Here is a 27169-nt window from a genome sequence, read left to right as displayed (position 1 = left end):
ACGGCCCTGCCTTCCACTGAGCATGCCTAGGAGGGGCATCTGCTGGGTCAGGGCTATGGAAGCTGACAGCCAATCAGAGTGGTTCAAACTATGTGACCTCGCCCGTCAAGCTGTCCAGGGCAGGGATGTGAGGCTGGGCTGGACGGGGGTCAGGTGGGAGCCATCGGGCCGTGGGCCTAGGGGTGAGGCTGGAGCAGGATGGCCAGAGGACTCGGGAGGCCAGGCAGAGTCGGGCCAAAGAAGTCGCTGACAGGAGCATGTCCACCCAGCCTTTCTCCACAATCCCCAAGTGACTGAAATATTAATCTGCCCCCAGGCGCTGCAGCTGACAGAGAGCTGCTTCACGGACGGCAAGTGGCATTTTATTAAAAAATACAGGAAAACGAGCCCTCTTCCTCTTTGCTTGACCTTTCTTTTGGGGAAAGGAGATTTTTCTGTTGAAAAGGAAGTACTTGGCAGTCTGGCCACGGAGCGCAGTGTGGCCTTGGAGGGGTCCCGCCCCTGCCTGCAGGCACCTGGCCAGAGGGGCGTGGCCCCGGGCCATCCCTAGGTCCCTCCCAGGACTGGAAGGTGGGTGTCTCCAAGCTGCCAGCTGATAGGAGTGGCCCAGTGGGCACACCACGGTCTTCTGAATTCGGAGTGTCCACATTCCAGCAGCTCCTCAAAGTCACCGCCCAAGGTCCCCAAGGAAAGAGGAGGCTTGGCCGCCCTGCCAAGCCCTGGCAGCCCTCTGGGAGGTCTGGGCCACTGTGACGCTCAGTCGTGGCCAATCTCAAGATGGTCTCCCAGGGAAGCCGGGTGTGCGGGCTCAGGAGCCAGGCTGCTGAGGTCTGGGTGGCTGCTTTGCTACCTTCTAGCTGTGCCCGGAAACAGACTACCCCCACACTGCTCCGTCAGCTCCGAAAGGCGGGACCTTTGTCTGTCTTGTTGCCTGCCATGCCTGCACCCTCTGGGCACCTGGGCCTCAGCAAGACCAGTGGGTGTTGTATGTATGAATGAACGAAGTGAGCCAGGTCCCACACCTGAGGACCTGCCTAATGCTAATTACCTGGAGGTGAGGGAAACAAGAGGAGCGAGGTAAACGGAAAAGCCAAAAAAAAACCCCAACAAACAACAACTCCCAAATCAACAACACCCAGGGGGGGAAAGGCAGAAACAATTTTAAAAAAGCAGAAAACACGAGAAAAGGGAGGCCCGCCCCTCACGGCGAGCCAGCGGGGGATAGAGATGTGACCAGCTCCACAGCCCCGACATGGGAGCTGATGGTGGGGCTGAAATGAAAGAAATTCCAATTGCAACCGCTCCTTGGTTACGCTCGCCATATTTAACCCCCTGCAGACGCGTGCGCCTCACGGCTGCCAGGCGGACAGTGCAGGCCGGAACCTGTCGCTTGCTGCAGAGAGCTCTACCGGACAGGGCGGGCGGAGAGGCCGAGCCGAGGAGGCATCCGAGCCCCGAGGGGACTGTCCAGGCAGGAACCTCCACGAATGTTCCTGAAGTGTCACCCCCTGCCCCTGGGCTGCACTCGTGCCCTGCCATGTCACCTGGAGGAAGCCCCAGGGGAGACTGGGGCTCTGGGACTGCCCCCCTCAGGGGCGGGGCTCGTGCCTCGGACTCGGCGGGGAGAGAAGACGGGGTGTGGGCATGCACAGCCGCGCCATGAGGTCAGGACTATCGCCCGCTTCACCGATGAGGAGGCAGAAGCAAGAGCTGCCTGGGGTGGGCAGGTCAGAATGAGAGCCCCCAGAGGAAGTAAGCAGGAGGGGGGCAGAGCCAAGGCAAAGTGAGGGTGGGAGGGGCAAAGGACTGGGGAGCAGGGAGCAGAAAGAGGCCTCTGCCAAACACTCCCCCTTCTCTGCCCTGCGCCCCAAGGCCAGGGAGGGCCTGGGGTCTGTGAGGTGCATGCTTCCTGGGCAGGGCCCAGCCTGCTCACCTGGATCAAAGGTGGCGGAAGGCTTGAGCGCGGCTGCGGCCAGCCTGGCCATCATGGGCGAGATGAGGCCTTTGCTCGCGGAGATCCTCTCCATGATGGAGGCGGGGGGCACGGAGACAGAGGTGGCAGCGGTTGGGGCTGAGTCACCAGCTCCCGAGGCAGCTAGAGTGGATGTGTCAGGGGTCACCGAGGCCACCGCCCCCGATGACATGGCGGCCATGAGGCCGGGGGTGCCCACAGGCAGGGAGGCGCTCCCGCGGCCGGGAAGAGTGGGGAAGTACGGTGCCGTCGTGGGCAAGCCCGAGTTGGAGAGGGCCAGCGCCAGCGGGATGGAGCCGGGCAGCCCCTGGGACAGCAGGCCTGAGATCTTGCTGTTGGGAGGTTTGGTGGCGCTGGGCACGGCCTCGGCGGCGGCAGCGGCCGTGGCAGCAGCCAGGGAGGCGGAGGATTGCTGGCTGGTGGGGGAGGCGCTGAGGCTGGAATTCTTGCTGCTCAGGGCAGAGAAGTCCACCAGGTCGTCGTTGCTGGACTCCTCGTGCTCGGTGTCCTTGGCGCCCAGCAGTGCCGGCGGCAGCCCCAGAGCGCCCGAGGAGCGGATGTGCCGGCGCTCGTGCTTGCGCTTGTGCGAGGTCATCTGGCTGGTGGAGGTGAAGGTGAAGCCGCAGCCGGCGCGGATGCAGTGGAAGTGGTTGGTGGCCTTGCTGTACACGCAGCCCTCGTACTTGCATTCCTCGTACTTGTAGAACTTCTTGAAGCCGTCCTTGGCATAGGCATCGTCCTTGATGTGGTAGCTCTTGTGCTTCTCGATGTCACACTTGTTCTTGAAGGTGAATGTGCAGCCAGGGCGCCTGGATGGGACACCGGGAGCCTGTCATGGGGCCTCGTGGGGCCAGGGGGAGGCCCCGCTTCACTCCCACCAGGGCCCAGGAGGTCTGGGCCTCCCGTGGAAGATGCGGCAGGACACAGAGACGGGGCCTCTGAGCAGCCGTCTACTCCTGTCCCTGCTCCCTTGTGGGTGCAGGGCCCGAGCCGTGCCCTGGGCCTGGTTCCCGGCCTCCTGTCCCTCCCTCCCCCGGGCCAGTGAGCCTCCCTGGCCTCCCCACCCCCCAACCAACCGTTACCTGCAGTGGAAGTGAGTGGTCTTCTGCCCGTAGAACTGGCAGTCAGCCGTGCCGCAGTCCTCGGTGGCTCGGAAGCGCTGGAAGCCATCATTGATGAGCTGGGTGTTCTTCTTGTGGAAGTTCTCGTGGGTCATCACATCCGACGTGCTCGTGTACACCTTGTTACAGCCCACCTGCAGGGGCCAGGATGGCTGTCAGGGGGACGGCTGCCAGGTCCACCTGGGCCAAGGTCAGCGAGGCTGCCCTGACAGATGCAGCTGGGGCCTGGGGACGTCGGACCACTGACCTCCCTGACCAAGGGCGCTCTCACACCTGTGCTCACCCAGCCGGGGAGGCCAAGACGCTTCACTAGGAGCCATAGGAGAAAACCTCTAACCACCGCCAGGGCCTGGCCCTGCCTGTGCTGAGGGTCAGCCCCCTGCATATGCGTGGCAGCCCCGGACCCCAGAGTGCTTTCGGGGTCCCAATCTATGGCCCTACCTCTAAAGCCGCCAGGGGTAGGCAGGGCTGGACCTGGGGCCTGACAGTCACCTTTAGCCCAGGGACTCATTTAGTGGATGGCTCCTGGCATTAGGCCCCCGCACCCCACCCCAGTGGGGCCCAGGCAGGCAATGTGGCCATATTGAGTAAAAACCAGCGGAATCCGAGCGTGCGCGCAGGCCAGGCCGTGCCAGCGTCTGCACCATCTCAGAGCCCGCCAAGCAAGCCCCCCTCTCCGCCAGGCCCAGGTTGTCCCCCGGAGCCCATAACAACCCCGGCAAATACTGGGGGAGGCACGGTGGCTGCTGTTTGCAACCTTAAGTCGCTCCCCCTGGACCTGACACCTTGAAAAAGCCCAGACTCCGCATGGCATTAAAACAAAGAATTAAACAAAAACCTCCTCAGGAACCGTTTGCAATGCTGCTCTTGGTGTTAAAGCCTGAAAAACGTCGGTCTGTGTAAACAGCAGGCTGAGCTTCGCCCTCACCAAGTAAGGCCATGGGCAGGGCCCCGCCCAGGCCCCCCAGCCACTGCCCGCGTCCGGGGAGGTCGGAGCCCCCGGGACTCCGTACCGCACTCCGCCCGTGCCTGCCCTCCCCCCGCTCCGGCGGTGTCCAGGGGCGGCCCCCCGCGGGGGCAGAGGCGGGCAGGCACCTGCATGCAGTGGTAGTGGGTGCTCTTCCCGTTGAGGTGGCAGCCGTGGTAGTAGACGCTGCAGTCGTCCAGCGGGCTGAAGCGCATGAAGCCGTGCTGCAGCGAGTTGTCCCGCTTCTTGTGCATGTTGTAGTGCCGGATCACGTCCTGCTTGCTCGTGAACCGCTGCGGGACAGGGCCGGGTTGGCGGCAGCCTGGCCTGCCCCCAGGCCACGCGCCCCGGGCCAGCTGCCTGCCCCAGGGCCCTCCGGTCTCCCTGTGAATAACCCTGCTGGGGGTCTGGGCAGTGGGGACGGCCTCCGGGCCAGCACACTGGACCTTGGAGGGAAGGATTCCAAAGGTCCCAGAAACGCGTGCTCTTTCTGACATCCCTCCGGGCTCCCAACCAACCGCCCTGCCCAGGAGCAGAGTGGATGAACCGGACCAAGCCTTAAAGGGGGACTCTGACGGTGACCCCTCCTTTGGCCTTATGCCACCCATGGGCTACGCCAGCCGGGCTCCCTGGTGAGACAGGGAACGGGCCCCTGTGCGGACTGCCTCACTCCCATCCCTTCCACGCGCCCTGCACTCGCCAGGGCAGCTTTGAACATGAGTGACAATGCACCTGAACTTCCACGTCATATCATCTCTACACACTGGGGCAGCGCCACCAGCCTCCTGTGGACACGGGGCAGATCGACGGGACAAGGTGCCTGGGCCGCCTGGCACAGCCTTGGGTGCATAGCAGACTCAAGGGACGGGAACTTGAATCAGTACCACCAGGATGTGGGTGGCTCCAGTCCCTACTAGATGCCTTGTGGGCAGGAACCTGGGAACATGGACAGGCGGGTGGCTTCCCCAAGTTCAGTTCACGTGGCCGGAGTAGGAGCACCTGACCCACTTCTGGGCGGCCCCCCCCCGCCAGCTGCTGTGCCCGGGAGAGACCTTACCTGGTAGTTGCACTCGGGGTCGAGGCAGTGGTAGTGCTCGCGGTACTGGTAGGCACAGTGGATGTGGCCGCAGTGCTGGCTGCCGGAGAACCTGCGGACAGGGGCAGGCTCAGACCTCGCTGGGCGTGGGCCCCAGGGAGGGCTCCCCAGGGGCCTAGGCCCAAGCAGCTGAGAAGAGTCTATGCCTACGCCCCAGAGAAGTGCTCCGGGCCCTGTGTGGGGGCAGGGCGGGTGTGTGGGGGTCGAGGTGGTGTGCCGGGGTGACATGGTTGAGGCCCGAGAAGGCCAGGACAAGTGACGGAGCCTGTCAGGAAGCCTAGAGCCGTCGAGATGCAGACCCATCACATCTGCCCTGGGAGCACCCCTGCTCTGGGGCTGAGTACCAGGTAAGGCACAGGGCCAGGCCCCAACATGGGCAGGGAGAGGCTGGGGCCGGCCAAAAGCCGCAGCGGAGAAGGGGGAGAGACTGAGATGGGACGGGCGGACACTGTGAGGGCGGGAGCCCCGTGGCGGCCCAGCCGCCTTCTGTGTAGGTGCCGCCCTCCCGCCCAGTGCTGGCCCAGGGCTGTGCTGTGGGGCGATGTCGGAGGGCTCTCTCCGTCCTGGGCTTTCCTGACACTTGAAACAGTGCAGAGTTATGAATTTTTAAAGCACGGCATCTGTTTGGTTTCCCGAGGCAGGGAGTTCACTCTCAAGCCAACTCTGCAGCCAGGAGCTCCAGCTGCCTGGCCACTGCCCACCCCCCGTACGCCCTCGCCTTCCCCAGGCCCTGGTGCCACGGGGCGCAGTTCTCGGGGCCTCGGGATGGTCCCCGGGGAGGGCCTGCCATGACAACTGTGAAGAAGGTGGTGGGTGCAGCCCGCCTTCCTGGCCAGGATGGCATGGGGCTGGGGGGCAGAGTGAGAACCCCCCCTACAAGAAACCCCCTGAGAAACCCCCTCGTAAGAGGGAGAGCCACTTGCAAATAAATATTTAAGCTGAAGCTGCCAGAATGGCCATCTGCTGAGGCCCTAATAATAATGATACTAATAATACTAAAGAGAGCAGAGCAAAACTGAAAAGGCAGAGGAGGACAGGGGAGGCGGAGACACCGGGAGGGACGGAGAACCAGGAGGGTCAGCAGAAAGACGGCTGCCAGGGCGTGACCCCCGCCACGTGCGGCCCCACCAGGCGCCAGCAGCCGGGGACCCGGTGCGGAGGAGTCTGTACAGGTGAAGGTCCTTCACCTGCCCATCCTGCTGCCTTAGGGGTGCAAAGGGGCAGGTCTGGAGTCAGGTGCAGAGGGTCAAGGCCTGGGCCCGGGGCCCTGGAGGCCACCTCTTCGTCTCATTCTGGCCAGGTCCACAGCGGCCCACACCCACCCAGGGCCCCATGGGGGCTGTGGAGGGGGCCTTGCACTCGCCTGTGACAGGGCCCTGCAGGTCCCTGTCCTGCCTGGACTACACGCTGCCTAGGACAGGCAGCCCTGACACGGCAAGGGGCTGGGGCCTCGGGGGCTGGGGAGGGGGCAGGCCCTCAGGGCAGTTTGGGGCGGGAGTGTGTGGGGACGGGGGGCAGCAGGCACCTTGGCATGGGTGGTCGGACGGACATAGGGTCCCACGGCCCCCAGGCATTCCTGGAGCCCCCCGCCTCTCTCCACGGCAGGCTCCTCCCCTGGGGCCTACCTGGCAATATATTTCTGGTAAATGTTTACATCCTCGGTGACAGCTGGTTTATCTGTGGGCAATCCGTTCCTGGCGAGAGACACACAGGGCACAGCCGATTAGCGGACAGGGGTGGCCTGGAGCCCCGGGAGCCTCTGGGGGGCAGCTCCCTGCCCTGGGGCCCTGGCCCCTCTTTCCCTGGCTCAGAGGGGTCCGGGGGCAAGTCCTCTGGCTGTGGTCTGGCATGGGTTCCACGAGCTCAGTTCCAGCAAGGATCTCAAGCTGGCAGGGCTGGACGGCTCCTGGCACCTGGGCATGGGCCCGGCCTGGTCTGACTGGCCTGGGGAGCTAGGGCCTGACGCCCCCCCCCCCCGCCCCCGCCCGCACACTGGGAGCCGGGAAGCTGCTGGCTGAGGAGGGTACCGGGGATCACTGGGAAGCGTGTCGGGGAGGGGCAAGTGCAGGTGGATGCTCTGAAAAGCCTCCTGCGTGGCAGAGGGCGGCCCCCTGGGTCTGCCCCCGGGCAGTGGCCCGTCTCTGGGTTTGGAGGAGAGGGTCTCCTTCAGCCCCGAAAGATCCGTGGACAATCGTTTCACCACTACCTAGGGCGGTGATTTTCAACCATTTTTGTCTCATGGCACACACGAACAGATTACTACAACTCTGTGGCACACCAAAACACACACATATATGTATTTTGCTGATCTGAGAAAAACACAGATACAATTTTAATTCACTCACACCGGATGGCTATTGCTGTGCTGGCTGCTGCCATTTTTTTTTATTTGACACTCTAGGTTTGGAAAAGAGGTCAGTGGCCCTAAGTATCAAGCACTGCATGTTTTAGAAATCCCTGGGGCACACCGACCGAGACTCACTGGCCTAGGGGTTCTTGCCGAGTGGCCCACCCCCAACCCAGAGCAGCAGGGCTTTCCCAGACACCCATAGCCTGGCCCTGGCCCTGGAGGCAGCAGGTGGGGAAGCCTGTCTCGGGCAGACAGGGTGACAGTGGTCCATGGCAGGTGTGAGCACGCCCAGTGTATGCGAGCATGTGCGTGCGCGTGCGGCACATGCAGTGTGCGAGGCCACCAACTGGGTGTGAGTGGGCACGTAGACAGAGGGACAAAGCTGGGTGTGCATGGGCACACACTTGAGTGGAAGCCCACACGTGAGAACCTGAGCATAGGTGGGTGTGTGCAGATGTGCATAAGGTGTGAGCGTGTGTCCACAAACATGAGGTTTGAAGGCAGGGCCTGCGCTGGGGGGGAGGGGGGCAGGGCAGGCCTTACTTGACAGTGGAGACGGTCCCCGTGGTGATGGAGTCTGTTTTGGAGAAGGCCGACTTCAGGTACTCGGGAGTGCTGAAGGGCAGGGAGGCCGGTGGCTCGGGCCCTGGGCCGGCGGCGCTGGGGGCACTGGGCACGCTGGCGAGGGGAGCAGGCGCCAGGCTGGGAGCGGGCGGGACCTTGGTGGGGCCTGGCTTCGGGACGGCCCGGACGTCGTACTTGGAGGGGCGGCCCACCTTGCCCGTCTTGAAGGCGATGGCCCCGCCCATGTCGGGGCTGCCCTCGCCGGGCTTGAAGAGGTGCAGGTACTTGACGTTCTCCAGGTCATACTTGGACGGCTTCTTGTAGGTGCTCCCGTTCTGGGGCCGAAGGTGCTCGCCCGTCTTGAGTTTCTGGATGAAGAAGTCGTACTTGGAGGCCCGGGCCGCCAGGCCCTGCATGGGGACGCTGCCGTGCGAGGGCAGCGGCAGGATGGTGGCCTTGGTCTCCAGGTGCGCAGTGTTGCTGGGCAGCCGCAGGCCAGGCAGGGGGCCCACCGCCTCCTTGCCAACCCGATCCTCCGCCTTCACGCCGTGGGCTGGCCAGGAGAGCTGCTCGCCCGCCTTCAGCTTCCGGATGTACTCCTCATACTTGGAGAAACGCGCCCGCTTGCTGAGTGCGTCCTCCGCGGTGGGCAGCGTGGAGGAGGTGGCCACCTCGGGGGTGGGGCCGGCACGCAGCTTCTCGAAGCTGATCTTCCTGGCCAGCTCGTCTCTCGTGTTCTGGTCATCGTAACCAAACATGCCAAGGAACTCGGTCATGGTGGTGGCCGCGTAGTCCCGCAGGGAGGAGGCCTCTCCTAGGGCAGGAAGGGTAGGTGGTCACTTCTGGGAGGAAGCGGGGGAGCCCCCCAAGTGCATGAGCCATGAGCCCCCACTAAAGAGGGAGGAGGGGGCCCTTGTGGGGAGGGGGCAGAGTGAGACATGATCTATGGACATTTGGCTCACTTGTTAGGTTTTACGACTCTTAAATTAATTTGTTTAAAAAAAAAAGTAATTAATACTGGGGTAAAATAAAACGAGTTCATCAATGCCAGGAAAATCAATTTCCTAAATGTTCTGGCCGATGGCTTTTCAGTACATTAAACAAAGTTTCATAAATGTCTCCGCTCTCTCGCTCTGGCCTAATACGAAAGAAAAGTCGTTTTACTGGAAGGAAGGCCAGACCCCCACCTGCCTCCAGGGCTGGGGGTGACACCGGGACCAGGGACAGGTGGGGACGCAGGCCTGTGGCTGGGCAGCAGGTAAGGGAGCCACTGTGGGTGGGGCCGGGGGCCGAGCCAAGCCTGCCTGGAGGACCCTCCGAGGTCCTCACAAGTGACACACAGGCATCTTATCCCTGGGTGGACCTGTCCTCGGGCCCCAGAGCCCCAGGTCACTAACAGTCCCAGAGAGCAGGCCGAGGGGGCAGAGATCCTGCCACCGTGCTCGCTTGGACTCGCTCGGGATCCCCACTGCGGTCAAGATCAACGGGCCCTTCAACCCTCCCGTCGCCCTGTGGTCACTGGGGCTGGTGCCCAATGGGCCCCCCTGCGGAGTCAGGGCCGGAGAGGCCAGCCCTGGGGGCCCGAGGGGACGGCCCAAGTTCGGCCAGCCTCCTGCCTGCCCGAGGGCCCACGTGCTCACACTTACCGTGGAGCACACCACCCCCATTTCACAGAAGCACACGCCCTGCCCAGACCCCACACCCAGCTCCCCAAGACTTGTCTCGGGGTGGCAGGAGGCAGGATGACTGGATGCTCCCCGGGCTTTTCTCTGGGGGCCCTGCCTTCCACACATGACCGTCGTCCACCCCGCAGGCAAATGACTCCTCAGCACATATAAGGCACTGCTTCCTGCACTGACGCCAGCTGGACACCCACCCTGTGCTCCGCCCCGAATCGGGGACGGGGCGCACAGGAGGGCGAGCCCCACCAGGCCACAGGGGGTGTGCACATCCTCTCCCTTCGTGCCAGAGCCGGCACACCCACACTGGGGTCCTAACAGCACAGTTGGGGAAGATGTGGCCAGAGAAGTGAGAGACGTAAGACTCAGGCGAGGGAGCAGCTGTGGGGGTCGCCTCCCAATCCCACCCCAACCTGCCAGGTCTGGGGTTCTCAGACCACACCTGGAGGCGGTCTCCCAGAGCCAGGCCAGGCTTGGGAAATAGAGGAAACCCAGTGGGGGGTGGGAAGAGGAGCTCTGAGCTCCTGGGGGTCAGGGAGAGCTGTCCTGGGAGGGCTGGGGCCCCAGGAGGTGAAGAGAGGATAGTCCTGGGCAGCACCCGGCCCAGGAGCGACCAGAGGTGAGCAGAGCAGAGCGATTCAGAGAGCAGACTGACAGCTGTTCCCTGGGGGTGGGGGTGGGGCAGGGGCCTGGGCGCTGCTGTCCTGACCTTAGGCGGATGGGGTTGAAGTCCAACCTGGGAGGAGTGGGCTCTCCCTGTTAGACTCAGTGGCTCAGGGACCAGGAAAAGGGGCTAAAAATAGCTGGAGGCAGCTGAGCCCTCACTATATATGGCAGAGAAACAGCAGGCTTTGAAGGGCAGGAGGCTCAGAGCAGGGAGGGGGCCAGCCAGGGTCCTGGGGGCAGCTCACTGGCCTGTATCCCCCAGCTCCAGGGCCCAGGGCCCAGGGAAGGTGGCCAGGGGCCAAGCCCATGGTGGGTAGCTAGGGCTCCTCCTGGCTCTCTCCAGGGCCCAGGGCTGAGCAAGCCCACCCAGGTGACACACCGCTGTCCCACAGGGCCTCCAGCCAGAGGGGTGAGGTCTGGGGCCAAGGGGCCAAGGTATTTTCAGCCCTGACTCCGGTCATCGCCCCTGCCCCCCAGAGGAGAGGAGGCCGGAGGTAGGAGCCCAGGGCAGAGAGGGGTGAGGGAGAGGCCAGACACTGAAGGGACGGCAGCCCTCGTCCCTTGTCCCTGTCCCTCCCCTGTCCACAGGCCCAGCGCAATCACCTTGTGTCTGGGACTGGCAAGGGCTTTTCCTATCAGAGGAAACTGAAGGTCACACTTTTCCTCATTGATCTTGCAATGTTTGTTAATTACTCTGTCACTGATGTGGCGAAGGATAATTAAACAGCTCTGTTTATATCTTATATGCATAATTATGTGGCTGTGCAGGGCTCCCTGCACAGGGAGGAGATGCGCCCCTCACTGCAGAGGGAAGGGGACAGGGGAGCAGGCAGGGGAGGCCTGGGCAGCGGGCACAGGCCTGGCAAGGAGGCTGAGGAGCGGAGAAAAGACCCCTAATCCTGGAGTTCCGGTCCCAGGGGTGACCCCAGGCTTCCTCCCCACCCCCACCCAGCAGAAGGAGCTTACGGCCACTCTAAGGAGGAGCAGACACCAGAAAGGCCAGGCCTTGGCCACCTCGTGGAAAAGAGGTCAGCCAGAGGAGTGTGTCCAAGGCAGGAGAGGGTAATGGGATATTCGGGCTGGGCCATCCTGTGGCCCTGTGCCTGGCCCGAGAGGTCCTTCGCAGGACAGCTGGGATCCTGGGAGGAGGCAGTAGGCAGAGAGACAGTGGGAGAGCAGACCAGGCCTGTCCTCGGGCACTTGGAGACGGACTGCAGACAGCCAGGTCCAGTGGTCAGTGACGCTCTTTCCGCTTCACCCCAGACGCTCGCCGGGCACTATGTCCTCCAATAGGCTCCTCCCACATGAGTGTGTGGTTGTCTTCCCACACACAGTCTGTCCACCCCTCCGCCTACCTGTCCACTCACCGGCCTCTCTCCCATCTGTTGCTTCCTGAAGACCCACTGTGTGTTAGGCAGCCCCCACCCCAGGCCAGATGCCTTCTCAGGCCCTGCCCTTCTCACCCTGGGGGGTTCACCCCCATCCCTGCCCACCTCATCTCCCCATTCTAGGCATCAGCGTGGCCCCAGCCCACCCTCCTCAGGAGTCAGCCTGGGTCGGAACGAGTCGCCCATATGTGCCACAAGAGTGCGTGCAGGAGGCGGGCGTGCTCCGTGGACACACCACTCCTTCACTGCTGGGCCTCCCACCGGGGTATGTTCCGTCAGGGGCTTCAGACACCCACCTGATGCCTGCTTGGCACTGGGGCCACTGTCGTCCTTGGAGGCCACCCTGTCCGTGTCCTTCTCAGCCGCCGCGCTGCCATCCTTGGGGTGCTCCTCGCTGTGGTCCTCCTCGTCGCTGCAGCCCTGCGGCTGCACCATGTAGACGCCCTCGGGCGGCAGCTCCAGGCCCTCGCGGGCAGTCCGCCCCAACATGGGAGTGGGTGCCGGCTCCTCACTGTACTCCCCGTTGACCCACTTTTCGATCACTGCCCGCCTCTTGTCTTCTTCGCTGCGGGGGGCCCGGGCCACCCCCAACTCAGCGCCACCGCGCTCTTTGTCCTGCGGCCTCCGTGGGCTGCCTTCCGTGTGGGCTCCAGCCTCGGCCCCCTTCTCCACCACCACCTGGCGGCTCAGCTTGGCGCAGATGGCGTTGAGTTTCAGGCCGCCTTTGCGCTTGGCCGCCATCGCGGGCTTGCCTGTGGGCGGGTCGGTGCACCGGGTGCCTTCAGCTGCGGAGACGAAGAGAGAGGTCAGAGCCTGCATCTGGGGTAGAGGGGGGGCATGGCCGCCTACCTCCACAGCTGGGGCGGAGGCTGTGCCCCCACATCCCCAAGTCCAAGGTCTTCCCAGCCCTGATTTAGGCACACTGCCCTGAGACGGCTCAGCCGCACACTGGGTCCCCTCACTGGACTGTGAGCTGGGGGGCCGAGCTCCCCCATTGCTCCATCCCAGGGCCTGGCACCCAGCCGGGCACGCTAGCTGGTTGGAGGAGTGTTTTGTGAATGAGTGAACGATGGACACAGGACTCTCCAAACACAAGGGGCAGCCTTCTTCCCAGCGCCTGGTTCCTGGAAGCACTTCCTACACTCGTGTGGCCCCAGGCGCCTGCTCCGAGAGACAGGCTGGCCAGGCCCCAGCAGGGGCGAAGGGGGCACTCGGGCTCAGGAGGAGCCGTGGGGCCAAGCTGGCAGGTGAAAACAGCCTGACGCCGCCCCACGGCCTGCTGCGGACCGGGCGGCTCGGAGCCAGGCAGCAGCTTGCCAACCTCTGGCCTCGCCGTCCCAGCAGCACTCTGTGGCCACTGCTCTGCCTGGCCTGCCCCCGCCCCCTCCCTGGGCCCCGCCTGACTCCAACCTCTGCTCCCTGGAGAGCCTGAAGGCCTCCTTTTCTGCAGCCTTCCTTGTTAGGGTCCTCTTGGCCCCTCTCAGGCCCTTTCCTGTCTCCTCTGGCCACTCCCCATCACCTCCCTGTGTCCAGGCCTCAGGCGGCGCTGTCCGAGGGCAACTGCATCTCTGCCCAAGGCCCTCGCTCTGCCCTCTCTGCCTGCAGCCCTGCAGGCCCGGCCTGGCCAGAGAGGCCCACTTCCCAGTCCTGAAAGGCTGAGGTCGCACCTAATCCCTGAACACGACAACCCGACGCAGACACCCTGCCACTCTGCCTTAAGGCCAGCCACGTCCCTTGTGGCTGCTGAGCGGGCCGCCCAGGATCACCATACAGCCTGGCGCCTGCCACACAGGCCAAGAGGACACACGCACACTCACGTGTTCACCGGGGCATCTGCCCGCCTGCCTGTCTGCCAGTCCCTCTACCCACTGAGGGAGCCAGCCCTGCTGTGCATCCCTGCAGCAGCGCGGGGGTGGGGTGGTGGCCACGACACACACACTCCCGGCTCACACCGACCATGAGACGGAAGCCCAGCAGAGCTTCTGGACGTCAGCACTCCCTTAGGTGGCCCCCGCTGGGGTGGGCAGGTCCCAGTCTCCACGTGGGTCAAAAGGCTACGTGAGGGGAGGCACTCTGCTCCCTGGTCCATGGTTTGAGGAGGCTTCACCGTAACGAATCCGCACCCTAAGACCCCCTGCGCCTGGAAGCCCACTGAGGGGCACAGCCAGGCAGGGGGGCCACACCTGTCCCTGCCCATGGAAGACTCGGTTCACACACATGGACGGTTGTCCCCTGACACAGACAAAGCCCAGCGACCCCGGCTCCTTCCCTTGAAGCCAGCTCCGTGGATGGCCTCACCTGGCCCAGAGGGGCTTGGTGATCCCGGCCCAGCCCAGCGTCAGGGAAGGGTCGCCTTGGTTCACTCCGGTCCTCCCAGTCCCGGGGCCCTGCCTCCGGGGCCCCACCCCTGCCCAAGCCAGACACCCACTCTGCCCACATGTGTCCGCATTGCCAAGTCTGTGCGGCCCACACCCAGGTCTCCGAGTGCTGGCGTGGGCTCCTTCTCAAAGCTCAGTGACGGGCCCCTGATCACACATCTCACCCAACCTCCAGGCCAGCCGCCAGGCGCCGTGACACCGAGTCTCCTCCAGCTGGCCTATGGAGAACAGAGCAGGCCTCACCTGGTCCCCTTTGTCCCTTTGCCCTGGTGGGGAAGGGAAGGGTGGGCGTGGGGAAGCCTGCTCTATTTTTACTGGGAGGTAAGCAGCCAAGTGTGTATGGCAGACGGCAAGTGAATCTATAAATATTTATCCCGGGGAAGAGGGAAGCAGAAGCTCCCAGGGCCGCACTTGCTGCTGGTGACACCCCCTCCCTGGGCCCCCACCCATCCTGGAGCCTCCGGGCTCTTGGGCCCACCCCGCCCGGCCCACCCTCTCCGATCTCGGCTGTGCGCCTGACTTGGTCCCTCCTGGGCCCCCACCAGCTGCGAGGCAGCTGTGCACCCAGGGCCCACCCCCAGCCTGCAGGCCCCTTTGCTCCACCTACACCCCCTCCACCTGCCCTCCAGCTGCGGCTCTGCCCCAGGCCACCTGCCTTCCAGATGTTGCCCTCCCTCTGACTCTACTCCGGGTCCCCGCGGCGAGGGTGGAGGAGGCGCGTGGGCCCAGGGCAGGGGACAGAAGGCAGAGGGTGGCAGGGTGGCACCTCCCAGGGGGGCTCAGTAAGTGGGAACCTGTGCGAGGCTGGGGAAAGGCGGGGGCAGATGACGGGGTTGGGGGTTCAGATCTGAGGTTCAGTTTGCCTGCCCACCCACCCCGTGGGGCCTCACTCCCCCCTGCCTGGTCCAGCAGGGTCCTGGGACCTGCAGACTAGCCCCCTGTGGTCTGACCCCAGGCTCCGGTCCATGTAAACACTCCCTGACTTTCTTCCCTAAAATATAAACGCCGTGGCCGGGCCTCAATGGGAGGAAGCCATCCGTCCCCGGCCCTGTCACGGCCCCTTTCATCTCCTTCCCACCACCAGCCTGCCCGAGGCTCTATTTACACTGGACACTTCCTCTGGGAACAATACTGCCCAGGAGGCCGGCTTGGGCTGGAGGGTGGAAGGCGGGGGTGTGGGGGGACTCCCGTGCTGCTTACCCAGGGATGGGCGCCCCCCTGAGGTGAGGGGCAGGCAGCTGTGGGGCCTGGCCAGGCCTGGGAACTGCAGCAGGGCCAGTACCCGCACACAGGGGCTTGCCTGGGCCACCCAGCTCTGGCCCAGTGGCTCTGGGAGGGCTGGGGGAGCCTGGGAGGGGGCGGGGCACTGTGGTTATGGGGTCCCACAGCCGTGAGTTCCCAGCCTGGCTCGGCCCCCTGCTAGCTCCAGGCCCTGGGCAAGCTTTCTCCCCATGACAGGGCTGTAGGAGTGTAAGGAGAGAGGGTGCCTGTCTGCGCCAAGCACAGGGCCTGGCGAGGACCTGGGGCAAGGCAGCTGAGTCCCAGGAGGAGACAGACAGGGAAGTGCGGTGCCACACCTGGGCATAGGATCCTGAGGCCAGGAAACCTCACCTGGCTGGAGGAGGCAAGGGAGAGAGGAAAGAGGGCTGGGCTGGGGGGCACAGGCCGCCCTCTCAGTCACCAGGGGCCCCTCCCTGGCTCCCTAGGTCTGACCCTTCCCTCCCAGGGCTTCGACCCAACAAGAGCCCCGCAGGCAGCTCTGGTCTCTGACTGAGTGGATCCTGCTCAGGGCAGGGACAGGGGCGGCGAGGCTGGACCCTGGGTCCCTTCTCAGGCCCTGTCTCAGGTCTTCAGGAGCCAGCCCAGCAGGTGCTGTCATTTTCCCAGCTGAAAGGGGAGGAAACTGGTCCTGGAGCCGGGAGGGTGCCCTACAGCCGGAGTCCTGTGGGCCAGGGCTCAGCCCGGTGCCGGGGCTGCCACGGTGTCCCCACGATGAAGGCTACTGGGTGGGCTGGAGGAAGCCCCGGGCCTGTGCGCCCATCTCCTCCTCACCCCCACTCCCAGTCCCCCTAACACAGAGCCCCCTAAAGTGTTAACTGCGATGGGTAAAATGGTGCAGCAGATTGCTACAATAAATAATTTACTGATATTTATAAATATTCAAATCAGCCAGCTTCAGAAATCGAGTGAAGGGAGGGTCTCAGGAGAAGGGCCTGTTCTGGCAGGGACGGCGTCTCTCCCTCCAAAGGCTGGGGAAGGCCGGGCTCCTGCCAGTTCCGGGGGGCGGGGGCTCCTGCAGCTGCACCTGGGCCCCTCACCCCTGGTCTCTGGGGACCAGATGTTAGGGCGCTCCAAGGCTCCCTGTCCTCACCTGCTCAGGGCCAGGCCTTCTTCCCCTGCCCTGGGCTCAGGGGACTAAGGCTCCAGTGCCCATGGCTCAGGTCTTGGATTTGCTTGTCCTGCCTGGCAGTGGGGGGGTGGGCGGGCTGGGGGACAAGTCCCCAGGGGCTGGGCGGGCCTGGCAGCCCCCCCCACTCGTGAGTAATGTGTTGCGAGGCCGGGCGGCCTGTCAGCCACCAGGCTCGGGGTGCTTTATGGGCTCTGCCTGGTGGCTCTGAACTCCCTGGTAGGAAATAAAGTTCTCCGTGCGCGTCCCTTCCAAACATTTCACTCAGTGGAAACGGTGTTTAAGAAAAACGAGCGCATATTTCTTCCTAAGCATGCAGTGTCCCCTTTGGGCAGCCTAATGCCCGCTGTACATCAGGAGGTGGTAAGGCAGGGCCAGGCCCCCGTCCCCAGGGTGCGGGTGGTCCAGGGCCCGCGCGGGGTCACTCTGGTGGCACCCCGGCCCACGGTGCCTGGAGTGATGCAGTGGCGGACACCCTCTGGGCACCACCCTGGTGTCACCTCAACGATCCCCAGTGTCCCAACGTGGCCACTGTCCTGTCCTCCTGTCCAGGTGAAGAAGCAGGGTCCAGTGAGGTCGGTCACTCCCTACGGCCTCCCAGCACTGCTGCTGGACCCAGACCTCCGAGGTCCCTGTCTGAGATCCCGCCCACCCCCCACAGCTTCCCATGCAGGTGGTGGCAATGTCAGAGTCCCCGGTCACCCCTAACAACTGGACCTTGACAGGCCACAGCTCCGGTGTTGGGTGTCGAGCCTGTGTTCACAGAATACACCCTCTGGGCGCCTCCCACAGGCCAGGCCCTGGGCCGAGTCCTGGGTCACGTGACGTGAGCCGGACAGCCTGTCCTGTCCCTGCAGCACAGAGCGTTCACTGAGACGAGGGGCAGACGTTCAAGTCAGGATAAGCAACATCACCGAGGTGACAAGTTCATGTGCTGCAAGGAGCGAGGCAAGGAAGGGCTCTTGGCCACTGTGGCTCCAGTCCCCACTTCCCCACAGGCTCCCTGGGTGGTCCCACAGCCCCGCCCACCTCTCTCCTGAACGCAGCACACAGCCCATCCCCATCCCAACAGTTTCCTCCCCTACCTCCTCCAGCGGGGGCCCCTCCCCTAGACAGGGCCTGTCCCCACCAAGGGAGGGTGTCCTTCCCTCTGGGGCCCAATCCCACCCCCAGCTCGGGATAGGAGGGCCGCCCGCTTCCATGGGTGGGAGGCGTGGTCAGTGTTCCCCAGGGCTCTCGGTCAGGTGCCCTGGTCCCCAACAGCTCCAAGCTGGGCGGGGGGTGCTGCTGAGCCCTACTTGGCCCCCTTTGTTTATTTATTTATTATGATTTTTTAGTCCAGTTAAAAGGTTTACTATCCAGACGCGTCTAAGTGGCCTCACTTAGCGTAAGTAACTCTATAAATCAGGGGAACTGTTAGCATCCACCGCACAGGCTGGCTATCAATCTCCCCCAGGTCACAGCCCAACAGGAAGGGGAGAGAAAAAGAGTTGCCACCCAGGGGAGATTTAACACACACACACACACACACACACACCCCACACACGTGTACATGCACTTGTGTACAGTCACCTCAGAGGCACACGTGCACACTCAGAGCTGCCTGGAAACCAGCTGTGCTGTTTGGGCACCGTGACAGAGCCCAGGCGAGGCTCCTGCAGTCCCGGGGCCGGAGTCTCCCCAGGGACTGGCTCTCAGTGCCCAAGCTGCCCTGTCCGAGCAAGAGGCTCTGCAGGGCTACGGAGGGAGGGGCTCTGCTCGGCCCTGGTCCCTCTCCCTCCATAGCCCCTGCCTCTGCCAAGTCCAAAGGGACCAAGTGTTCCCCTTCTGGGTGCCCAAGGTAACCACTCGGTGGGGACAGATGAGGTCACAAAAAGGGGCAGGAAGCTGCAGGCCACTGTCGGGGGGGCATGCCGTGGTCCCAGGCTGGGCGCACCCTAGACGTGGCACAGGACCCAGAGAGCGAAGCTCCGTCCAGAGGAGTGGGCTGGGCTGGGCGGAGAACTGGAGAGAGTCAGGAGGGGGGCGGCGGTGCCGGCAGCGGACTGCTGTCCAAGGGGCATGGGAGCACAGGGCTCCGACACAGGCCCCCGCCTCACCCCGGAGGGGCCCCAGACCTAGCAGACCCCACTGGGAGTCGGAGTCGGGGCCCACTCCCGGGCACCCCTCCGCCTTGCCTGGCATCCCTCCTGGGTCCCCAAGGCAAGGTGAGGCGGCCCGAGGGTGGAAGAGCCCCATGCCCACCTCCTCTCCCACCTTGCCCCAGAGGCCTCCTGGCTCGCCCGCCGCCTGCCCGCTGCATCTCCCGTGAACTCTATTTCTCTTTCCTCTCGGAAAACAACTGAGCTGTAAATACTGTTTAACCTTCTCCCCCCCCTCCCCCGCCCCCTCCCCTCCGCACTATAAAAACACAAATATGCCATAACTCAGCCGGCCAGGCCGCCCAGCCTCCAACATGCCCCGCGCCCGGGCCTCTCAGGAAGGTCATTACAAACGACTTTCCGATTCACTGCTCCTGAAATAATTTTGTGTATTAAAACCTGAATCTGCACTTTCTGGGGCCGAAAGCCTGGCTTAATGATGGCGGGTGTCCTTGGGACGGACAGTGATCCTTCACTCGCCAGCCCAGCTCCAGCCCCCGCCCGCCCGCCCGCCCCCTCCCCGGGCCCAATCTGTTTTCAAAGTGTGTCTGTCCTTTATTAAATTGTTTTCTTTTCCACATTATCAGTTGCCATGGAGACCTCATCTCTCGGATTATTTGAATTTCATTATATCTATTGATTTGGGAGCATTTCATCTTTTTTATTGTTTTTCTGTCAATTTTCAAAACGAATAACCATCTAATTTGCGTCAGTGCTGATTATGTTTGTCCCTCAATAGAGGTCGGCAGCTGCGCTGGGGAAACAAATCAATGAAAAACCATCATAAAACTCCCCACTCCAGTCTCCAGGATGTGTGGGTGACATTCCACGCCTGCGAGAGACACACTCATCAGCTCCAAGTTCGGCTACGGTGGCGGCAGCCCCGCTGCACGCCCGCCTCCTCTGGCCTTAATATTTAATTTTGCGATTTGGGGCATTATTAGTGGTGTTTTTATTAGTGCGCGAGCAATGTGAGTGTTTGGTGGTGGGCTGGCTGTTGCGTGAATTTGTGGGTGAGGCAGGGAAACCCTGAGGAGGCAGGGTGGCTGGGGCCGGGGGTTCGGTGGGAAGTGCAGGGAAGGGGGAAAGCCCGGGAGGGGACGGCCTGGGATGGAGGGCCCAAGGCCGGGGGCTGGGAAAGGGGAGTGCCGAGGGGGGCTGGGCGAAGGGGAGGAAAAGGGGGAATTCAAATTGCTTACTTTGTTGGTTTTTTTTAAATAATTTATGCAATTTTAAGCATTTATGTATAAATTTTTTAATAAGCCACCCTGGAGCAGGACGGCCATTAGCATCGCAACGTCCTTCTGTCCAATGGGCTGGCGGAGAGGATCAATTTCTGAGAGTACTTTCCCTTTTTTATGACATGATAAAATGCTTTTAAAGCAACTTACACAAATATGGAATTTTTTTTCTTTTTTTCCGTCCCCTCTCCCTTCCCCTAACAGCCTTCTCACCCACTGGGGAGGGGGTGTGTGTGGGCACGAGCACGCGCTCTCCTGCTGGGGCGGGGGGCGGGGGCCGCGGGGTTGGCAGGGAGGCGGCCCCAGTTCTAACTGGAACTGGCCGGCTGTCCTTCTAACAAGGGCATAAACTTTCATTACCCATGCACGCAGTCAAAGACAATTTAGGGAAACGCGTTGCTCGGAAAAGGAAAACCTCAGCGATTCGTGGCCCACGCTGCTGCCATCTGGGGGGCTCTCGCCTCCAGCGCCAGGGCACTGGGCCCCGAACCTCGGGCCCTGGCAGGCAGGCGGTGGGCAGGAGGAGCCCCAGTGAGAGGCAGCCGCAGAGGGAGAATGGGGAGCAGACAAGCCGGCGCAAGGGTCTTCGCCTTGGCCAGAAGGCAGCACCCCAGTGGGCAGGGGCTGGGCACCCTTGGCCATGCCCCCCCACACCCCTTCACCATTTCTGCCACCCAGGGCTGGCACAAAACAGGGGCTCGGCTTGGTGCGTGGATGGACAGAGGGACCAAGAGCAGACAAAGTTGGAAACCAGGCCCAGGTGTCCTGAGGTCCCTTCGGGAGACCCACCCTGCAGCAGAAAGGCACCCCCTCTAGCTGTCACTCTGGAATCAGGTCAGGGCAGCAGGGCCTGTGGGTGTAGAGGGTGGGGGTAACCAGAACAAGAGGGCGTGGCCCAGCCACCCTCACCCCTGTCCTGGCCCCGAGCCCCTGTGTCCCTGCGATGGAGCCAGGCCCTGGGAGACAGAGAACAATTGGCCCGTGCCCAGTCTTGGGGACAGGCATCACCTCCACTGATGGGGAGCAGGAGGAGGGGCCTGAAGGGGGCCCTGCCCACGGGCTGAGAGGGAGGATCCTGGTTCCTGGAGCCTTCCCCACCGCAGCTGCGGACAGCGCCTGGGCCTCGGAGACCACACTCGGCACCTGGACTCTAGCTGCTTCCAAATGACACGCAGTGACACTGCAGCGAGGCCCCCCTCTTAAAGCTCGCCCCTTCCAGGCTTCTGCCCTGGGCCCGTGTTCTCGTGTGATGCAGGACACTGCAGGGATGACACGGGTGACATGTCTGGCCCGCAGCCATGCAGCGCATGTTGCCTGCCACTCTACCGGATGGTGGCTGTGAGCAGGGCCCCTGCCTCCAGAGTGGGAAGGGCTGTCGCTGCCCCTACCCTGCCCTCACCTCGGGCTCATGCCGTTGGGGAGCGTCCGGCCTGCATAGCCCCACCTTCGTCCAGGAGTCCGGCAGCCCTGGGTCCTCTGCTTCCTCCAACTCTCAAACCCCAATGTTCTCGTCAGGCCCTTGACTGCCCTCTCATCCCGGGTCCCCGAGCATCTCCCAGGAGGCACCCTCCTGTGGGCTGAGCCTTGCTGTGGGCAGCCCAGGAAGGGGGCACCCTGGTGTGGCCAGGCCGCCCCAGGCCTCAGTGGGGACTCCGCTGTGCCTACCCTCCTCATCTCCTGTGCTCAGACCCCCCTCCCAACTGTCATTAAAATCACAAGTTTCTGTTACAATCTAAACATCCCCACATCGCATAAAGGGTTATATTACACCCGAGTCACTCCCGGGCCCATGTTTGCACAGAAAAGCTCACGGCAGGTCCCCCCTCCTGACGAAGTGACTTATTAAAGTTTAAACAGTAATTAACAGAACAATAAAAATAAAGGGATGTTTGGGGAGTCGTAGCGCACACGGGGTTTTTGGCAGTGCCAGCAGTTTTCCAGTGCCCTGCGCTGGCAGCAAAACGCGGCTGCAAAGCCAGGGGGGACGGAGGACTCGGCCAGCGCTGGGCCAGGGCTGGGCCAGCGAGACTTCGGGCCTGAAGGGCGAGAAACTCAGGCCAGACTGGAGGGGGGCGGAGGAGGTCCGGGCAGCTCATCAGGGGCTCTGGGAGGCCGCCAGCCCCACGGGGATCTGGAGGAGCGGGGTGGGCAGGGTGTGGAGAGCAGGAGGGTCTGACACTCACGAGAAGGTCTGTGGTGCCAGGGTCCCACCGGGCCCCACCAGGCCCAAGACACTTCCAGGAGCCTGGTGCCTCAGTTGCATCCAGCCAAGTCCAGTGCGAACCTGGCTGGGGGAGGTGTCAGGTGTGGGGTGGCATCATCAGACCCCGCGTTAATGATTCCTGGGGCTGGCCCCCAGCCACTCTGGGCTTCTCTCCCAGTCGGCCAGGTGCCTCTCCTGGCTCCTGTGGCTGGGCGACGTGGTGCATGCCTGCAAGCTCTGCTGAAGCCCCCAGCACCTACTGGGCCTGTGTGAGGACCCGGGAAAGGCCTTCCTCTCTGCCCTCGGGAGGGGGAGACCAGCCGGCCCAGCTGGGTCCCAGGTAGAGGGAGGAAGCACCTGACCAGCTGAGCCAGGTGGGCCCCCACTGGTGGGGTCCTCGTCTGCAAAGGTGCTTAGGGCGAGGGGCCTGGGGGGTTGGCCTAGGAGCAGGACGCCCTGGGGGCAGCAGCCCAGCCCATCCTCCTGCCTCCCCTGTTCTCCCTGCCCAGGACCCACCTAGAGGCCCAGGTGCCAGGCTGGGTGGCTGGGGTGGGGGTGGAGGGCGGCGGAGGGCCAGGGAGGAGTCACTCAGAGGGAGGGCTCCACCTGGGGGGGCCAGCCCGCCTTGGGGGCCAGGAAGAGGGGCAGCAGGAGTCCTTGGTGGCCACAGTGGGTGTGTGTTATCTCCTGCCAGCCGGGTACTGGACTCCAGTGCTGCTGGGCTGCCCCCCCCCCTTTTTCTCTCTCCCCGGGCCCTGTCTATGCTGCAGGGAGGGTGTCCCACGACGGTCCTCTGACCTTACAACCCCCCCAGAGCCCAGCTTTGCCACCCTCACCTGCCCACCGTCCATGCCTGCCCTTCTCTAAGGAGAGCCATTACCGAATCAAAGTTCTCTCCTCGCCACAAAGCACTAATTTCCAAAGTGCTTTTTTAGTACAGTGTCCCCAACTCAAGCTATTCCCACGAGGCAGAGCACAGGCTTGAGCCGGGGACACCAGGAGGACCACGGGAACATTCTCCACCTCCCTCTGACCACCCTGGCACCTGCCTTCGGCAGCCTGGATGAGCATCAAGCCGGGAAATGAGCCCCTGGTCCAGGGCAAGCAGCCCCATGGGGTCCCTGGCACCGGCTTGCATGCTGGTTCCCCCATCGCAGCCTCGTCGCTGACGTGAGTGGCTGTGAGCTGAGGGGGTGAGAGGCTGGGCTGAGGCCAGAGATGCTTTCTAACCTTGTGCCTCCTGAGATCTGGCTCCTGGGCAGCTGGCGGGCACACAGGGCAGGGACTCTGGCCCTGGCTGTGTCCCCATGGTGCCTGGCCATGCTGTGGCCTCTCATCAAGCAGACCCAGCCAGCGTGGGGAGTACAGAGCCCCAAAGTCCTCAGTGCCACCTGGGTTCTGGGTACGAAGGACTTCGCCCTGAAGATGTGAATAGGAACCAGCACCTCCCCTTCTCTGCAGGGCACAGCCCTTTGGGGCTCTACCCCCGGCCCCGGGATGAGTGGCTCGTGAGGAAAGACTGGAATGTGGGGGGAGAGGGATCAGCAAAGCGGAAGGCACTGCTGCCCAAGCCCCAGCTGCTTTGCCTGGGAGCCAGGCTGGAAGGAACGACGGGCGCCCACACCCCCTCGCCGCCGGTGGAAGCCGACAGAGTCACCCAGCACAGAGCTGACGGGGGCTGAGGGTGGGGCATGGAAGGCACACTCAGGGTTCGGAGAAGGGCTGGTGGGAGGCATGGCGGCTCCTTGGAAGGTGGGTAAGGACGGACACCTTCCGACAGGTACCTGCTACACTAGGCCAACTGGGAGCAGGCGGCCCATCCTGATCTGCTGTTTCTAGAACCCCCAACCTTCTCCCCGGGCCCAGGGGCACGACAAGGAGCCATGGCAAAGAGCCCCCCAGGGTGGCAGCCATGGGGGCAAAGCCTGTGGGAGATGGGCACAAAACCTTAGAACTGGAAGGGGCCTGAGGCCCGAGAGGCTGAGAGGCTGTTGGAAGCACGGGCTGCCCCACGAACCCGAGCCCTACCCTGGGCCCTCATATGACCAACTGCTACGCATCCGTGTTTTAAAGGGGGCTCTCCGCAGCCCCTGCAGACTGCTGCAGGGCCCCTGAACACCAGGTGGGCTCTCTGCTAGGTGGGCTGCGAGCCCTCCTCCAGTCCACCTGGGCAAGGACCCCAACAGGCTCTGACCCAGCTCCTCTGGGGTGCAGGGCCCGTAACCGGGCTCCTCGACTCTCCAAGAAAAGCACAAGCAGTGTGGGTCTCTGCCCTCCGCTCTGCCCGTGAGAATGGGTGGGCCAAGTTGGGGGGGGGGCGCGTGAGAAGGACAGCACCTGGGCCCACGGGGGGGCCTTCCTCTGGCAGGGACTTGAGAGGTGTGCCACCAAGAGGAAGCAGCACTCTGGGGTCAAGGGAAGGGCCTCAGAGATCGAGGACCCCCAGGGCGGCCCCAGGGGGGATGGTGTGGCTGGGGGCAAGTGGCAGAGGGGGCTATGGACGAGTGGCCAAACCACCCACCCTCCAGCCCATCTCCCAGCAGTCCCCTTGCTGAGGCCAGGAACCAGGACACGAGAGGACTCACTGAGGAGTATTTTTAAAGCTGTGGCCCTGGTGGAGGGTTTAGCAGTTGTCAGCCATCTGGAGTAAGGAATTACCGTCACCTCCCTGATCCTGTAGTCCCTGAACCCAAAGCTGGTTACAGCATGCGGGGGAGGCAGCAGGTGGGCAGGACGGGCGGCGGGGGGGCCTGTTTCAGGGAGGCATCCACCAGCCCAGGAAGCACCTTCCCTGGGCCCTCCGAGGGGCTCGGGGAGAGGCCTGCAGAGCCCAGTGCCCTCTGTGCCCACTCGGGCTTCCCCCACCAGCTCACGCGCGCTCACTCCCTTGGCCGAGCCGGCTCGCGCAGGGGCCGTCAGGTAAATTAGATCTGAAAGCTGACAATTTCTGACCATATTTCCTTGATTATTTCAAACAAATGCACAGCAGCCGCTGTAAGGAGATTAAAGTGACATAAACGTCCCGAGTGGGAGGGGGGAGGGCAGAGGATTCAGGTCACCCCCATCCGTCCCCCGCCTGACAGACGCTATATCGCTATCCAATCCAATAAAAAATCCCCCCCTTTTGCTTTAATTAATTTTACAGCTAGCTTGCTTAATTACTTTCAATCAAAATCCTCCTGCCATCGCAAAATTAGAGATGGTTGAGCTCCATTAGCCTAAATTCTTCATTTCCATATAGAAAAGGGGCTGTCTGCACAGCCAGCCCGGGCCCCTGGCAGGACAGACGCCCGTCTGCCCGCCCGCCGCTCGCCAGCCCGCTCCTGGCTTCCACTCCATGGTGGTCCCGGCCTGCCCACTTTCCCCGTTCTCTCCACCACTGCTCCTCAGGCTGAAGGAGTTGAGGGAGGTCCAGGAGGGGTTCACTCTGCCCCCAACACTCCCCACGATGAACAGGGGGATTGCAGGGCTGGCTGAAGGCATGGCCTTTTCCGGGGTCCTGCTTCCCTGCTAAGGGGCCTTCGACCGAGCCCAGCCTGGCGGCCCAGCCAGGGGTGCACAGTTCCCCCGGGCCCCCTGCTTTGTCCCCCCTCAGGCAGCAGAGCTCCCAGCAGGGCAGGCGACCTGCTGGCTTTGGACGTTGGCCCCGTCAGCATAGACCCCTAGGACCAGCATCTCCCAGGGTCCTCGCTCTGCTCTTTCCCGACGGGTGTCCTTGCTCACTATCAGAGGGACTTGAGGGCCTGCTGTTTCGATGGGGCTCACAGGCAGTGCAGCGCCCCCACCCCAGACTCTGGCGTTCCCCAGGGCCCCTCCTCGCACCCACCACATCCCTGGTTCCCAGCCTTCGACAGCTGCTCCCTCCACCCCCGGCCTGGGTCGAGTGGGTGGTGGGCCTGGGCTCTGTCCACATCCTGTGCTTGAACTGGCTCCCTTCTCCTCCCTGTCCACCTGCCTGGTCCTCACAGCCCCCAGCCCCAACTCCGGAAGCTCCACTTCAGGTTTTCCATGCTACAGCCCAGAGTGTCACCACAGGGTCCAGCCCAACCTGGGCACCAGCTGATAAAGGATCTGTAACAGGATGTAGGGATTATAGTAAAACCTGGCTCCGGATCTACAGGGGCAGAGGGCCAAATCCTGTCTCTGGGACTCCCCTCCCTTCCCCTTTTGGCACGCCCCCTCCCTCCCAGCCCCCAAGTGCCTAGGAGGGCTCAGCTTCTGGGCCCTTCAAGAGGTCTTCACTGGGCTCTGGGAAGTGGATGACAAGGGCTAGCATAATGGGCCCCAGGCCGAGTCTGGCAGAAAGGCAAGACCAAGGTTGGGGTGGGGAAGGGAAGTTAACACTGAAACCTGCCCCAAATCCATTAAGGGGACAGGAAGCTGCCCTGTCCCCCTTCCCAGAGAACTGGTATAGAGGTAGGGTGTCTTAGGTGTGACTTCTGGGTTTGGAGGCTGCCCCATCGCTCTGGCTGCATGATGCTGGGATGCGGACCGGCTCTGGGGTCAGGTGAGGCGGCTGCGCCCGCACCTCTGGAGCCTGTCTCCCTGGACATGAGGGCCCAGGGCCTATCTGCAGGCCCCGAGCGGGTCCGGCTCCCAAGGGTCACGCAAGTCCTCCTATTCCTGGGCCGGCGAGTGTCTCAGATACACCCCACGCATCCGCTAACATGGCCCTCTGGCCCTAGAGCAAGGGTGTCAAGCTCATTTTCACTGGGGGCCACATCAGCCTTGCAGTTGCCTTCAGAGGGACTAATGTAATTTAGGACTGTATAAAGGTAACCGCTCCTTAACTGGGGCCAAGGGACTCGGTACTGCCGCTGGGTAGAAATAAGGTGCCGGCCTGGGTAAAACAAGGTGGAGGGCTGGACTTGACCCAGGTCGAATGGGGAGGCCACAGCCGCAGCAGAGGGTGCCCAGAGCCACTGAGGGCCCGGCAGGGAGGCCGGCTGTGAGTGGCAGGAAGGCTTCCTGGACTCCAGGCCTGGCTGCTGCACCA

The 27169-nt window shown here is 63.2% G+C and overlaps 1 protein-coding gene across 6 annotated transcripts in view; it reads right to left on the bottom strand.

Annotated features, from left to right (window-relative positions):
• Positions 1 to 27169, bottom strand: part of CASZ1 (castor zinc finger 1) — a 145966-nt gene that overhangs the window by 14326 nt on the left and 104471 nt on the right. For all 6 annotated transcript variants that reach the window (XM_037045249.1, XM_037045251.1, XM_037045250.1 and 3 more), the window contains 7 exons: positions 12100 to 12588; positions 8050 to 8884; positions 6782 to 6850; positions 5118 to 5208; positions 4189 to 4353; positions 3055 to 3227; positions 1934 to 2781 (listed from right to left, as the gene is read on the bottom strand). In XM_037045249.1, coding sequence (XP_036901144.1) covers positions 1934 to 2781; positions 3055 to 3227; positions 4189 to 4353; positions 5118 to 5208; positions 6782 to 6850; positions 8050 to 8884; positions 12100 to 12588 — 2670 coding nt within the window. The remainder of the gene's footprint in view (positions 1 to 1933; positions 2782 to 3054; positions 3228 to 4188; positions 4354 to 5117; positions 5209 to 6781; positions 6851 to 8049; positions 8885 to 12099; positions 12589 to 27169) is intronic.

The sequence above is a fragment of the Sturnira hondurensis genome, unplaced genomic scaffold (assembly GCF_014824575.4).
Source record: "Sturnira hondurensis isolate 20B ecotype Veracruz unplaced genomic scaffold, ASM1482457v3 Scaffold0004257, whole genome shotgun sequence".
In the NCBI taxonomy this organism is placed as follows: domain Eukaryota; kingdom Metazoa; phylum Chordata; class Mammalia; order Chiroptera; family Phyllostomidae; genus Sturnira; species Sturnira hondurensis.
This window is presented reverse-complemented; position numbering and strand designations above follow the sequence as displayed.